Below are 15,437 nucleotides of genomic sequence, written 5' to 3' on the forward strand. Positions count from 1 at the left end.
CGCTTTTCTACCTTGAAGATACTCAAAGCGCTTTGACACTACTTCCACATTCACACACACATTCACACACTGATGGCGGGAGCTGCCATGCGAGGCCCTAACCACCACCCATCAGGAGCTAGGTTCAAGTGTCTTGCTCAAGGACACAACGGACGTTACTAGGTTGGTGGAAGGTGGGGATTGAACCAGGAACCCTCAGGTTGCTGGCACGGCCCCTCTCCCAACCTCGCCACACCAAAAATGGGGAAAATAGTTTGTTTTTTTAACTGTAAAAAAATGCACCTTAAGGGTTTTTGAGATACGAATGATCCATCCATTTATTTTTGCCATTTGTTACCGGATTCGCACCGTCTTTCTCTCGTATTACCACTCGCACCGCACCGTTAGCACCACAGCTAATGTTACCCGCGAGGGCGTGTCATGTGCAACGTCATGTTGCAAGCGTGACTGTATGTGACGTATGTAAGAAGGTGCGCTACTTTTATGTCTGAGAGACAAGAAAGAGTGAGAAAAGCCTGTAGTGTAAAGCCTGCAGCTAAAATCAACTGCGTGAGAACGCATACTCAAGTATTACAACATAGTCATTTTCTATAACAAGCGGGTTACACTTAATATAACCCGCGATATATTAATTGTATCGATTTATCGCCCAGCCCTAACTTAATCCATTCCATAATTTAATTCCACATACTGATATGCTAAAGGTTCAAAGTGTTGTACGTGCATACAGATGTTTTAAATTAGATTTGCCTCTAAGGTTATATTTCTCCTCCTCAGTTGAGAATTGTTGTACATTCTTTGCTTTGTACATGATTTTAACTGTTTGCAATTTTACCAAATCCCAGAACTTTTAATATTTTTGACTGAATAAAAAAAGGGTTTGTATGTTCTCTATATCCAACATTATGTATTATTCTAACTGATCTTTTTTGAAAGATGGTTAGCCAATGTAGCGCACATTGGTAGTTATTTCCCCGTATATCTGCACAATAACTCAGATATGGCAACACTAGCAAGCAGTAGAGAATATGAAGTGATTTTTGGCCCAGGACGTATTTTGCTTTATTCATTATTGAAATTAGGGCTTGGCGATCTATCGATATACTCGATATATTGCGAGTTTGTCTCTGTGCGATATAGAAAATGACCATATCATGATATTGGAGTATACGTTCTCACGCAGTTGCTTTTAGCTGCGGGCATTACACTACAGGCTCTTCTCACTCTTTCTTGTCTCTCTTTCTGACAGAGACGTAAAACAAGCGCACCTTCTTACATACGTCATATACGTATATACGCCCTCGCGGAGCAGAGAGGTAGCGGCATGGGTAACATTAGCTGTGGTGCGATCGGTAATACTAGAGAGAGAAGGTGCGACTCTGGTAACAAATGAAGGAATAATTAATTCCCAAGAAAAACAGCAGGGGGTCCATCGTCTGCCGGTGGTTTGACTTAAAGCGGGAAAATGTCGAACAGACGACCGTAATTTGTCAAGTGCGGGGCAAAACTGTTGCTACAAAAAGTAGCATTGCTGCTCATCATTTGAAAAAGTCTACTCTAGAGAATGAAGAATGCTTGAAACTCCGCATGTCAACATCTGCGTTTGGTGCCACACCAACAAATTGCAGAGGCAACCATTTCCACATCAACACCGTATGAAACAAATAGTCAACAACAGAAGGAGATAAAGTCCGCAGGAACCTACCACATAGCGATTTGATTTCCCATGATGCAGCTCCTTTTAATTTGACAGTGTGACAGATCCTCGCTGTCGTGCGGGTTCCCAGGGCCACCAAGCACAGACATTTTCGAGCAGGTGTAAACTTCTTTTTTTTTCAATCAAGAGAATCTTTCGCGGGTTGCATTTCAGCCGTCGTCGCACCCACTGCTCGCTCCTCCGTGTCGCTTTTCAGCCGTCCACATCTTTTGCGTCTGCCTCTCGCTGTCGCTCTCTTCCTTGTTTATATGCGCTGTTTGTTCTCTTGGGTCTCCCTCTCGTTCCTTCCTCACGTTCCTGATTAGCACTCCACACAAGACAGTAACATCAACAAAACCCACCTTTGTGCATTCACGCACAACGTTAAAAGTTTGGCGGACAAAATGAGACAGAAAAAGAAGTGGCATAAAACACGTCCTAGAAAGTCGGAGAAAGTTGTACATGTAAACAAACCACGGTGCGTTCAAGGACCGCCAAAATTAGTAGGACAAAACGGTGCTCGCCAAATACTCGAATCAGTGAAGCATGTTTAATAAAAACAGTGTGCTTTATAACAGTTAAGGAGGTTTGTGTCATGTTTGTCCTACGACAGAAAACATTTTATAACAAAAATATATATTTTTTCCCCACGTTCACACCTGCCGCCCCTTTCAACAGTGCGAAAGGATTCATAAATTGTGTCCAGGTGCGCGATCCACGCACCTGATCTCGCTTGTGGCGTCGCTCCTGGCACGCCCCGCCTCGCCGCTCGCTCGCATTCTCCGCCCTGCCGCTCTGTCGGCTCCGCATCTCCACAGACAGTTATTGAAATATCTTGTGTGACATCATGCACAAAAGTGCACTTTATTTGTTTTAAACTATTGTAGTGGCGTTCTGTACAAAAAGTGCACTTTAATTTAGAGTAGTTTTGATATGTCATCTTAGTGACATCATGCACAAAAGTGCACTCATAGCTTGTTTTAAAATGTCTCTGACAATCTTGCACTTTATGTTTTGGAAATGACTTCAATGTTTGTGCCACTGCTTAATAATTGTTTAATAAATACACTTTTGGTCAATTGACTTAGTTGTGATTTCCCTCTCTGCATGAAAGTTTAAAAGTAGCATATATTAATGCAGTATGAAGAAGAATTTTTTCATGTAGACACATAGAATCATCATACTGCTGTGATTATATGCATCAAGTGTTCATTCAAGGGTAAGGCAAAATATGGAGATATATATGGTGTATCGCGACATGGCCTAAAAATATCGAGATATCAATAAAAGGCCATATCGTCCAGCCCTAGGTTTAATCAACGTCAGAACCAAACATTGATTAAATGTCATCCAAAAGCATTACCTTGGTTCCAGTGTTAAAGGGGAACATTATCACAATTTCAAAAGGGTTAAAAACAATAAAAATCCGTTCCCAGTGGCTTGTTTTATTTTTCGAAGTTTTTTTCAAAATTTTACACCTCCCGGAATATCCCTAAAAAAAGATTTAAAGTTCTCGATTTTCGCTATTTGCAATGCGGACTATCCATTTCCCTGTGACGTCATACAGTGCTGCCAATACAAACAACATGGCGGTTACCACAGCAAGATATAGCGACATTAGCTCGGATTCAGACTCGGATTTCAGCGGTTTAAGCAATTCAACAGATTACGCATGTTTTGAAACAGATGGTCGGACTATGGAGGCAGATAGCGAAAACGAAATTGAAGAAGAAACTGAAGCTATTGACGCTATTCAGCCATAGCATGGGTGTACCTAATAAAATGGCCCATAGCATGGCTGCCTTATTAGCATCGCCGGTAAAATGTGCGGACCAAACGATCAGGACTTTCGCATCTTGTGACACTGGAGAAACTTAAATCCGTCGATGAGTAAGTGTTTGTTTCGCATTAAATGTGGGTATCTAGTTTCAAATGTACATACAGCTAGCGTAAATAGCATGTTAGCATTGATTAGCGTAGCATGTTAGCCCCGATTAGCTGGCAGTCATGCTGCGACCAAATACGTCTGATTAAAGTCAACATCAACAAAACTCACCTTTGTGATTTCGTTGACTTTATCGTTGCAAATGCATCTGCAGGTTATCCTTACATCTCTGTGCCATGTCTGTCATCGTCGGTCAAATGTGAAGACACTCTGGCACATTCAATGGGGGTCTGGCGGCAGATTTCTTGCCAGTGGTGCAACTTGAATCCCTCCCTGTTAGTGTTGTTACACCCTCCGACAACACACAGACGAGGCATGATGTCTCCAAGGTTCCAAAAAATAGTCGAAAAAACGGAAAATAACAGAGCTGAGACCCGGTGTTTGTAATGTGAAAATGAAAATGGCGGGTGTGTTACCTCGGTGACGTCACGTTATGACGTCATCGCTAAAAGACCGATCAACAGAAAGGCGTTTAATTTGCCAAAATTCACCCATTTAGAGTTCGGAAATCGGTTAAAGAGATGGATGATCTTTTTTCTGCAACATCAAGGTATATATTGACGCTTGCATAGGTTTGGTGATAATGTTCCCCTTTAAGTTTGAGTTGCTCAACATCAGGACCTAATTCAACAAATACTCAATGTTGTGCCTGCTGTGGTAAGCCTCCTTTTAGGAGGTGATCTTGAACATTGAGGCCTTATTGTCCAAAACCAACTTTTTTTAGTTTTTGTAGGCATGTAACAAAAAATTTCAAATGCAAAATATCTTTAACAATGGTTCCATTTTCAAAGACCGAGGGGAAAAAAAACTTCTCAGTGGCACTCGAACCTTTGTGATGGGCCAAATTTTAGAGAACGTCACTTTTTTTGGGGAATTTTGACTCATCGACAATCCCTGTGTTCTCTGAACCACAGTACAGTCCATAACACCACCAGAAAAAGATGCTAGATATGTTGCCTGTCGTTTTAAATAAAGAAAACAATTCTCAAAATACACTGTACAATAAGTAGCAACAATTGAAAATAGAGCAAAACAATGAAAGGTAAAAATTGCATATTAATACTAATTAATAACAGATTTGTTTTTGAATGTATGTGTACATTCTTTTGAGACTTTCTAGAATGTCATATCATTATGGCAAATTCTCTGAAGACGGCGTCATGCTCCTACCACGCGCTTAACCACGACCCAACTGCCACCGGTACCTTAGCAATCTAAGGGAAACTCTGCGGTCGGAAAGCGGCTTGAAGATGTGTAAAATATCATCCATGCAACATTTTGACCAAACAGCCATTACATGTTATGTAGACCACAATGAAGTGTTTTACATTTAGAAAAAAATAACATGACCCATTTAATGCACCTATGGTCCGTAAAATACGGTAATATTGCAAAACAAAACTCCATACAATGTTTCTTAATAGGTACCATTTTGCGGTCCTTAAACACACACCATAATACTCGTATTTTGTAGCACAGTACGTCTGACGGTAATGCGCCGACAGACTATCAAAGTCGTACTAAAACATTTTGACAGGTTTTTGAGTGCCTGTGTAATGTTCTATATTTTCAAAGGAACATTTAAAGTTTTGGTGTTGTTTACTGGTGTCAGCTTGTAGTATACACGTATCTCTTATGTGTGACTGCCATCTACTGGTCACACTTATCATTACACCATGTGTAACCGGTGTTCTCTTCCTCTGCCTTGTGTGTAAAATTTAATGAACACGACCGGGGGTTGCTGCTCGGCCGCACTTTACTTGTGTTAATGCAACTGACGATACAGGAAATAAAAACGTTGTCAATATTTTTCCGACAATTGTTGAGCCCCTACACCAGGGGTCGGCAACCTAAAATGTTGAAAGAGCCATATTGGACCAAAAATACAAAAACAAATATGTCTGGAGCCGCAAAAAAATAAAAGCCATATTGCATACAGATAGTGTCATGAGATATAAATTGAATTATGAGGACTTAACAGGGGTCGGGAACCTTTTTGGCTGAGAGAGCCAAAAAGCCAAATATTTTAAAATGTATATCCGTAAGAGCCATATAATATTTTTTTTAACACTGAACACAACTAAACACATACATTTTTAAGTAAGACTAACATTTCTAGAGTATAATAAGTCTCTTATTCTTTGTAATAATATTGTTATTCTGAAGCTAACTGTGGAGGGGGCGTGGCCCGCGGGTCTGCAGCGAACTGGGGTGTGCCAGGATCGGCCTCGAAATCAGCGAGAGCTGCGTAGATGGCCCACCTGAGCCTTGTTATCTAATCACCTGTCGCTCTGTTATAAGCAGCAGCCAGGAGGAGAGACGGGGTTGGGGCTGGAGCCAGAGCGCCAGCGAGAACGAAAGAGAAAAATACAATTGCTGGAAAGCAACTGAGAGACTTATTGAAAAATAAAACAATAGTGTAACGAAGTTCCTGCAGTCCTGGGTTCAAATCCAGGCTCGGGATCTTTCTGTGTGGAGTTTGCATGTTCTACCCGTGAATGCGTGGGTTCCCTCCGGGTACTCCGGCTTCCTCCCACCTCCAAAGACATGCACCTGGGGATAGGTTGATTGGCAACACTAAATTGGCCCTAGTGTGTGAATGTGAGTGTGAATGTTGTCTGTCTATCTGTGTTGGCCCTGCGATGAGGTGGCGACTTGTCCAGGGTGTACCCTGCCTTCCGCCCGATTGTAGCTGAGATAGGCGCCAGCGCCCCCCGCGACCCCGAAAGGGAATAAGCGGTAGAAAATGGATGGATGGATGGAACCCTGAAACGGGCTTTCATGTCGGTGCTTGGTGGTCTGAAGAACCCCCAGGAGGACAAGCTCCACACTAACCAATAATAAATAACTTCTTAACGAAACTTCTTGAACAGGTGCGGTAGTAAACGGATGGATGGACTAAAAATGCATGAGAATGTTTTATGTTTTGAACATTATTTTTAACACTTATTACAAGTGGAATCATTCATTATTTATCATGTTAAGCAATGTCAGATCAGATTTATCAGAGTGCCAGATGCAGTCATCGAAAGAGCCACATCTGGCTCGCGAGCCATAGGTTCCCTACCCCTGCATTAAAGGAAACTAAATGAGCTGAAATATAGCTACAAATGAGGGATAATGATGCAATATGTACAGCTAGCCTGAATAGCATGTTAGCCTCGATTAGCTTGCAGTCATGCAGGGACCAAATATGCCTGATTAGCACTCCACACAAGTGAATAACATCAACAAAACTCACCTTTGTGCATTCACGCACAACGTTAAAAGTTTGGTGGACAAAATGAGACAGAAAAAGAAGTGGCATGAAACACGTCCTAGAAAGTCGGAGAAAGTTGTACATGTAAACAAACCACGGTGCGTTCAAGGACCGCCAAAATTAGTAGGACAAAACGGTGCTCGCCAAATACTCGAATCAGTGAAGCATGTTTAATAAAAACAGTGTGCTTTATAACAATTAGAGAGGTTTGTGTCATGGTTGTCCTACGACAAACCATATTAAAACAAAAAAAATATTTTTTTCCCCTCATCTTTTTCCATTTTTCATACATTTTTGAAAAAACTCCAGAGAGCCACTAGGGCGGCGCTAAAGAGCCGCGGGTTGCCGACACCTGCCCTACACAAGTATAATACAGAACAAGAAATAGTGAACTTGAGTTCTCAACGAGACAAAATACACTTTTCTGTCGTCGTGTGGACGCCTACCTCTCCCGTCGCTATCGTGGACAAAAGGGAAGTAGAAAGGCGTGTCCAACACATATAAAGAGGCAGGTGTCACAACAAGTATTGCAGTAGGAGGGACAACGAGACAATAATTCCACGTTGACCACGGAGGCACACCACCAGCAGAAATAATGAAAAAACGTAACTCTGTTGGCAGTAAAAAGTCGTCACCAACACTATAGCTCTTGTCTCAAAGTAGGTGTACTGTCACATCACGGCGTGACTTATTTTGAGTTGTTTGCTGTTTTCCTGTGTGTAGTGTTTTTTAGTTCTTATCTTGCGCTCCTATTTTGGTGTTTTTTTCTCTTTTTTTGGTATTTTCCTTTAGCAATTTTATGTCTTCCCGCATCTACTTTGTTTTAGCAATGAAGGATATTTCAGTTGTTTTTATCTTTCTTTGTGGGGACATTAGTGATTGTCATGTCATGTTCGGATGTACATTATGGACGCTGTCTTTGCTCCACAGTAAGTCTTTGCTGTCGTCCAGCATTCTGTTTTTGTTTACTTTGTAGCCAGTTCAGTTTTAGTTTCGTCCCGCATAGCCTTCTCTAAGCTTCAATGCCTTTTCTTAGGGGCACTCACCTTTTATTTTTGGTTCAAGCATTAGATACCTTTTTACCTGCACACTGCCTCCCGCTGTTCTCGACATCTACAAAGCAATTAGCTACCGGCTGCCACCTACTGATATGGAAGAGTATTACACGGTTACTCTGCCGAGCTCTAGACAGCACAGACACTCAAAAACAACACATTTGCAGACTAGTTAATTACTGGTTTACAAAAAATATTTTTAACCCATCCATCCATTTTTCTACCGCTTATTCCTCTTCGGGGTTGTGGGGGGCGCTGGAGCCTATCTCAGCTACAATCGGGCGGAACGCGGGGTACACCCTTGACACGACGCTTAACCCAAATAGGTGAAATGAGATAATCTCCCACGGCACACTGGGCTGTATCTCACGACACACTAGTGTGCCGCAGCACAGTGGTTGAAAAACACTGGTATAGACCACGGAAGTGTTTTCAATGCAGAACAAAATCATAACATGTAAGACCCCTTTAAACCTATTGTGATAATTCAGACAGTCTCAAATCTTTTGAAGTTTATTTAGATATTAAGAGTTTCTCGAAAACCTGTAAAAAAGGATCTTTGACGTTTTCCAGGCCTAGGACCCACCCAAACTGATTGGTGACCCCCGATAGTACATACAGTATATGCAGTTCTAGGCAAGCTACTTGGAAAATGTAGTAATCTAAGCCAGTGTTTCTCAACCACTGTGCCGTGGCACACTAGTGCACCGTGAGATATTGTCTGGTGTGCCGTAAGATTATGTAATTTCACCTAATTGGGTTAAAAATATTTTCTGCAAAACAGTAATTATAATTCGCAAATGTGCCGTTGTTGGGTGTCGGTGCTGTCTAGAGAGTAACCGTGTAATACTCTTCCATTTCAGTAGGTGGCAGCCGGTAGCTAATTGCTTTGTAGATGTCGGGAACAGGGTTTGTCGAGATCACAATATGCAGGGTGCAGGTAAAAAGGTATCTAGTGCTTAAACCAAAAATAAACAAGAGGCAAGTGCCGCTAAGAAAAGGCATTGAAGCACTGGCTGCAAAGTAAACAAAAACAGAATTGCAGAGTGTGGAGCAGCAGACGGCGTCCACAAAGTGCAGCTATAGTGTTGCATGGTTAGTTATGGTTTGGATTCATATCCAACAATTGCGAGAACGACTTTTTACAGTCAATATCGGCTGTTTCTTTTTTTTTTATTGTTTTCTGTGGTTCTGGCACCAAATTGTCTCAGAAAAGGTTGAAAAAAACTGATCCAAGCCACTAGTTACTCTCCATTAGATGTAGCTAAGCGACAGGGGAAGTTATCCCCAGAGATGTGTACACTACGAACTACACGGCAAAAATAGCTTGCTACATCAACACTACATATATATAAATATATATCTCAACTTAATATACAACATTCCAAATGGGCAGAGAATAAACGTCCAGTTTAATTATAATAAACACAATCTGGAAACATGGCCTCTGTCTGGCTTTTTAACAATTTAACATTTATTTTACTTGCAAAGTTGCGGTGCCATGTACAAAATGAGGGTGAAGTCACTGGAAATATTAAATTGATCATTAAAAATTAACCTCACCGCTGATGGGCAGTTCGTTCAAATTTTGCTTCCCGGTTTTAAAGCGTCACGGCCCGCCCTATCTTGCCTCTGAATGGCCCTGACCGAAGCCAGTTGTGACTCGCCTTGCGTAAACCGGCCAATTTCCATGGAGTTTCTCCGTATTTTTTTTGTTTTCTTTATTCTCCCGCTGGATCCCCGGGCGTGACAAACATCAGTAATGGATGAGTTGAAGTCCGTTTTGTCTCTTTGTAGCTACTACGTTACATGGCTCTATAAATAGCTACGCTACTGGACTCGCTATTGCTTCAAAAAGTAGCTATTGTAGTCGGAAATGTAGTTGAAACATGTAGTTTGTTACCCCCCATCACTGCAAATATATCCTGTATAATGTTTTTTTTTTTTTACTAAACTGGTCCTAAATGGACAGAATTTCTAGGCGCAGTCGAGGGGATCTGGTTTGGTGACTGCAGGATTAGGTCTCTGCTTTTTGCAAATGATGTGGTCCTGATTGCTGCATATACGTTCCATTGGAAAATATAGAACATTACACACGGCGCTCAAATATCTATCAAAATGTCCAGAAAATACGGTAGGTATCATATTTAAAAACCAAGATTAATAGTCCAGTCTATTCTGTTGAAACCTTTCAACCAACGAACAAGATTTATCTACAGAATCTCCTCTCTGGTCAACAAAAGCACCATGAAGATTCTAGCGGGAACTCTCATTCAACCCTTTTTCGATTATGCATGCTCCTCCTGGTACCCCAGCACCTCCAAAACCCTCAAATATAGACTCCAAACATCCCTGAACAAGCTAGTCAGGTTACTTCTAGACCCCCAGCCCAGATCACACCTCACTCCTACCCACTTCTCCAAAGTGGGCCGGCTCAGGGTGGAGGACAGAGTAATACAACTTGCACTAAGCCTAACGTATTTCCTTGAATTGCCGTCGGGTATATAGTATGTGCCTGCCTAGAATTACTGCCGGGTCAAACCTCGTTTCGCAAAATAATTAGCGCATGTTTAGCATTACCGCCGGCTCAGGATTAACGCCAGGTCAAACTCGTTTAGGAAAATCTTAATTTTATTAGTGCATGTCTAGAATTTCCGCCGGGTCAAACTCGTTTCGCAAAATAATTAGCATATGCCTAAAATTTCCGCCGGGTCAAACTCGTCACGTCACGAGTGACACTTCATTGTCAAAATGGAAGAGGTTGATTTCAATAATTTGAAATTCGCGTAAAGGGAAGAAGACTAAGAGCTATTCAGTAGGATTTAAGGTCCAAGCTATTGAAAATGCTAAAAAGAACAGTAAGCAGCTATGTTTTATTATCAATCAATCAATGTTTACTTATATAGCCCTAAATCACTAGTGTCTCAAAGGGCTGCACAAACCACTACGACATCCTCGGTAGGCCCACATAAGGGCAAGGAAAACTCACACCCAGTGGGATGTCGGTGACACTGATGCCTATGATTTATTATTAATATACCATAGCTGCGTGTGTCAAATATGAGTCATTAAATGACTCTCGCCTCCTGGTGGTAGAGGGCACTAGTAATCCTTCTTGCGACTACTCGGCGATCGTTTATTGGTTCCTCTCGCTTGCACTTTTAACATGGAAGATTACATATCTAAAATACAACAGTTTTCTAAACTGGACTTTCAATCGAAGCAGGAGGTGATAAAGGAAGATCTCCATCGAGACAGAGAGACTTTTAAAACTGAAGAAAGATGAAGTGAAGTGAAGTGAATTATATTTATATAGCGCTTTTCTCCAGTGACTCAAAGCGCTTTACATAGTGGAACCCAATATCTACGTTACATTTAAACCAGTGTGGTTTGGCACTGGGAGCAGGTGGGTAAAGTGTCTTGCTCAAGGACACAACGGCAGTAACTAGGATGGCGTTTGCGGGAATCGAACCTGCAACCCTCAAATTGCTGGCACGGCGGCTCTACCAACCGAGCTATAAGGAAGACTTCTATAAATAAGTTATCGATGCTTTTGATCAGAAGGAGCTGCGCGTGGATATCGTTTATAAGTAAAGGTAAGACCATAATAACGTGTTTTTTTTTTTATTAAATGTGCTTTTCATGATGGTATCCTTACATCACACTCAAATTTATAAGCGCAGGCCTAAATTTACCGCATGCCTTTGGTAAGCGCCGGAGTGAGAAGAGGTTTTAAATTAATTAGCAAATACATTATTTGTACCATGAATTGATTAACGTGGACCTCCCGACTTAAACCAGTTGAAAAACGTATTCGGTTGTTACCATTTAGTGGTCAATCTACTAGTAAAAGTTTTAATCAATCAATCAAACCGATGTCAATGAAACGATGTACAGCGTGACACTCCTCCCTGTAATCGTGGCCCTCTCAGGCACTAATGCTCGCTGGTTATATCTCTTCATCGCCCTTATCTCGAACCCAGCATTTCCAGTCCAGTATTGCATGTGGAAGTTGAACCTCTCTCCCTCTGCTCGTGTGGCGTGCAGATGTCCTGGATGGTGCCATGTGAATGACTGAAGACCATGAAGCCCACTCGCAAGCTGCTGTTCGTCCTGTGCCCCATGCTGGTCCTCGGCTTCATTTACTACTCCTCTGGGAAGCTACACCTACACGTATGGGGCCAGAAGTTACGTAAGTCAGACCTGTAGACTGTCCGCTGCCACCTTTTTTTTCATCATTTTGTCATATTTTGGAAACTTGTGTACAGTTTTTTGTATTAAGTCTGGTTGTGCGTATTGTGCTGGTTGCTTGTGAGCGATCTGTTCTTCTCAGTCTGTGTTCTTAATTTATTTCCTCTTTCCTCCCAATAACTGCCAGACTCTTTTTGTTTTTCCAAATCATTCAGTGGTAAATCCATGAGTGTTGTGGCAAAATCCTGATCAGATTTTCTGGCGCCGGTTGTGTTGGCCCGGTTTACTGTAGGGCTCTCGAAATCCGCAGATCCACCCAAATAGGTTACAGCAGGGGCGCTCACACTTTTTCTGCAGGCGAGCTACTTTTTCAATTGACCAAGTCGAGGAGATCTACCTCATTCCTATTTATAATTTATATTTATTTATTTATGAAAGAGACATTTTTGTTAACAAGTTAATGGTGTTTAATGATAATACAAGCATGTTTAACACACATAGATTCCTTTCTTTCATGAAGACAAGAATATAAGTTGGTGTATTACCTGATTCTGATGACTTGCATTGATTGGAATTAGACAGTGGTGCTGATAACGTCCGCATTTTCAAATGGAGGGAAAAAAAAAGTCCTCCTTTCTGTCCAATACCACATGAAAGTGGTTGGATTTGGCATCTCATTTGTCCAACTTGCATACTCGTTTTTAAACACTTTGTTATGAGAGTTAAAAAAACAAAAAACAGTGTTTAAACAAAGTGTTTAAAAACGAGTATGCAAGTTGGACAAATGAGATGCCAAATCCAACCACTTTTTTTTTTAAACACTTTGTTATGAGAGACGGATAAGCGGAAGATGATGGATGGATGGATGGATGGATGGATGGATGGATTGATTGTTATGAGAGTAGCATATGTGTGTGGCCCTTTAATGTCTGGCAGCAGGTGAGTGACGTCAGTGAGTGTGCGGGTGGGCAAGCAAGTGAGAAAGCGGTCGCTGAGGGCGGGGGAGAAATACATTGGCATCAAACTCCGTAGCTTGCCAGCTTGTGCACGCTAGCTTTCTGAGACTCTTATTTTGTTAGCACAGGCAGGATGAAACAGGTGTTTTATGGTGAAGACAGGAACCGTGCAGTCGGTCTTTAGAGTTTTGACAGTAGGTACGGAGTCTCTAGAAATAAAATGTGTTTCTCTGCGTCCGCCCTGTTAGTGATTTTTTTCTTAAATATGAGCAGCGTCATCTCACAAGATCCTCGGGTGCCGAGAATGTCAAACAACTGACGAAAGTGAAGTCTTGGTATGATTGATGATTGCTCATTTTTATGTCTATTTTTTAATGCCTGGCTTGAGATCGACTGAGACACCCTCCGAGATCGACGTAATGGGCACCCCTGGGTTACAGTATGTAATGGAACATTTTACAGCCCTCTTTTTTTTTTTAAAGTGATTACATGCAGTTTCTTTTGACTTCTGAAACCACCAGTGGGAAATGACGTCGTGAGATTACCACTCTATATGAAAAGGTACCTAGTTGAAAATGCTGTCCTCAAACATGACTTTCCACCAATATTGGCCTCCTGAAGGCTTGTATATTAAGTTAGGACTCTAAGTCAGTGGTTCTCAAATGGGGGGTACGCGTACCCCTGGGGGTACTTGAAAGTATGCCAAGGGGTACGTGAGATTTTTTTTAAAAATATTGGGAAAAAAAAAGCCACAATTCAAAAATCTTTTATAAATATATTTATTGAATAATACTTCAACAAAATTTGAATGTAAGTTCATAAACTGTGAAAAGAATCACAACGATGCAATATTCAGTGTTGACAGATTTTTTGGGGCGGTATAGCTCGGTTGGTAGAGCGGCCGTGTCAGCAACTTGAGGGTTGCAGGTTCGATTCCCGCTTCCGCCATCCTAGTCACTGCCCTTGTGTCCTTGGGCACGACACTTTACCCACCTGCTCCCAGTGCCACCCACACTGGTTTAAATGTAACTTAGATATTGGGTTTCACTATGTAAAAAAAGCGCTTTGAGTCACTGGAGAAAAGCGCTATATAAATATAATTTATGCCTATAAAGTATGCCTTGCAGTGGTGTGCGTGTTGCCGCGGAAGCCACACACAACATGTTGCTGGACTAACAAACGGTTCGAACATGTTTTTGAAGGCGACAAAGCCAATGGCTTCATAGCACGCCCTAATATTTATTATCTGAGTGACTGCTGGCAGTCATTCTAGAGAATATTTGCGTCTCCTATTGTTTTCTTCACTTTGTGACACGGGTCTTAATGGCTCTTTGAATGGTAAAGGATTCCGATCCCAGAACCATGTATATCAAATATTTCCGGATGGTTCAACCGCCACCCGCCCGAAATTTATTTTTTCGTCATGTCACCCGCCCGACCCGCGGTTTATCCGCGGACTCCGCGGATGAGACCGCAAACCGCCCATCTCTAGTACAGACTAAAAGTTTGAACACACCTTCTCATTCCATGCATTTTCTTTATTTTCGTGACTGTTTACATTGTTGGTTATCACTGAAGGCATTAAAACTATGAATGTGCACATTTAGCCCCGAATTCCAACCCTTGATGCTGACTGCCAAGCAGGGAAGTAATGGCTCCCATTTTTTATAGACTTAGGTATGACTCGGCCGGGGTTTGAACTCACGACCTACAAATCTCAGGGCGGACACTCTCACCACTAGGTACTAAACACATGAAAATGCCAAATATTTTAGTTTTATACAGAACAGATAACATCTGCGAGAGTCATGAAATGCAGGGTTTTCTAAATGACTTTAAAATAGTTAGGTTTGAACCCACAACCTACCGATCTCAGGGCAGACACTCTAACCACTAGGCCACTGATCATGTGGAGTTATGTACTTAATAAAAAAGGTGAAATAACTGAAAACAGGTTTTATATTCTAGTTTCTTCAAAATAGCCACCCTTTACGCTGACTACTCTTGGCGTTCTCTACATAAGCTTCAAGTACACCTGTGAAGCGAAAACCATTTCAGGTGACTACCTCTTGAAGCTCATTGAGAGAATTCCAAGAGTGTGCAAAAATGTAATTGGAGCAAAGGGTGGCTATTTTGAAGAAACTAGAATAGAAAACATGTTTTCAGTTATTTCATCTTATTTTGTCAAGTACATAACTCCACATGTGTTCATTCATAATTGAAGCTCATTCAGAGAATTCGAAGAGTGTGCAAAAAAGTAATTAGCAAAGGGTGGCTATTTTGAAGAATGTAGAATACAAAACATGTTTTCAGTTATTTTATCTTCTTTTGTAAA

At 41.5% G+C, this 15,437-nt stretch overlaps 1 protein-coding gene across 3 annotated transcripts in view; it reads left to right on the plus strand.

The window, feature by feature from the left end:
* st3gal3b (ST3 beta-galactoside alpha-2,3-sialyltransferase 3b) overlaps nucleotides 1-15,437 on the plus strand; it is a 202,146-nt gene that overhangs the window by 3,533 nt on the left and 183,176 nt on the right. For all 3 annotated transcript variants that reach the window (XM_061919835.1, XM_061919836.1, XM_061919834.1), the window contains exon 2: nucleotides 12,003-12,147. In XM_061919835.1, coding sequence (XP_061775819.1) covers nucleotides 12,039-12,147 — 109 coding nt within the window. In that variant the 5' untranslated portion in view covers nucleotides 12,003-12,038. The remainder of the gene's footprint in view (nucleotides 1-12,002; nucleotides 12,148-15,437) is intronic.

This window comes from Nerophis ophidion, linkage group LG14 (assembly GCF_033978795.1).
Source record: "Nerophis ophidion isolate RoL-2023_Sa linkage group LG14, RoL_Noph_v1.0, whole genome shotgun sequence".
In the NCBI taxonomy this organism is placed as follows: Eukaryota; Metazoa; Chordata; class Actinopteri; order Syngnathiformes; family Syngnathidae; genus Nerophis; species Nerophis ophidion.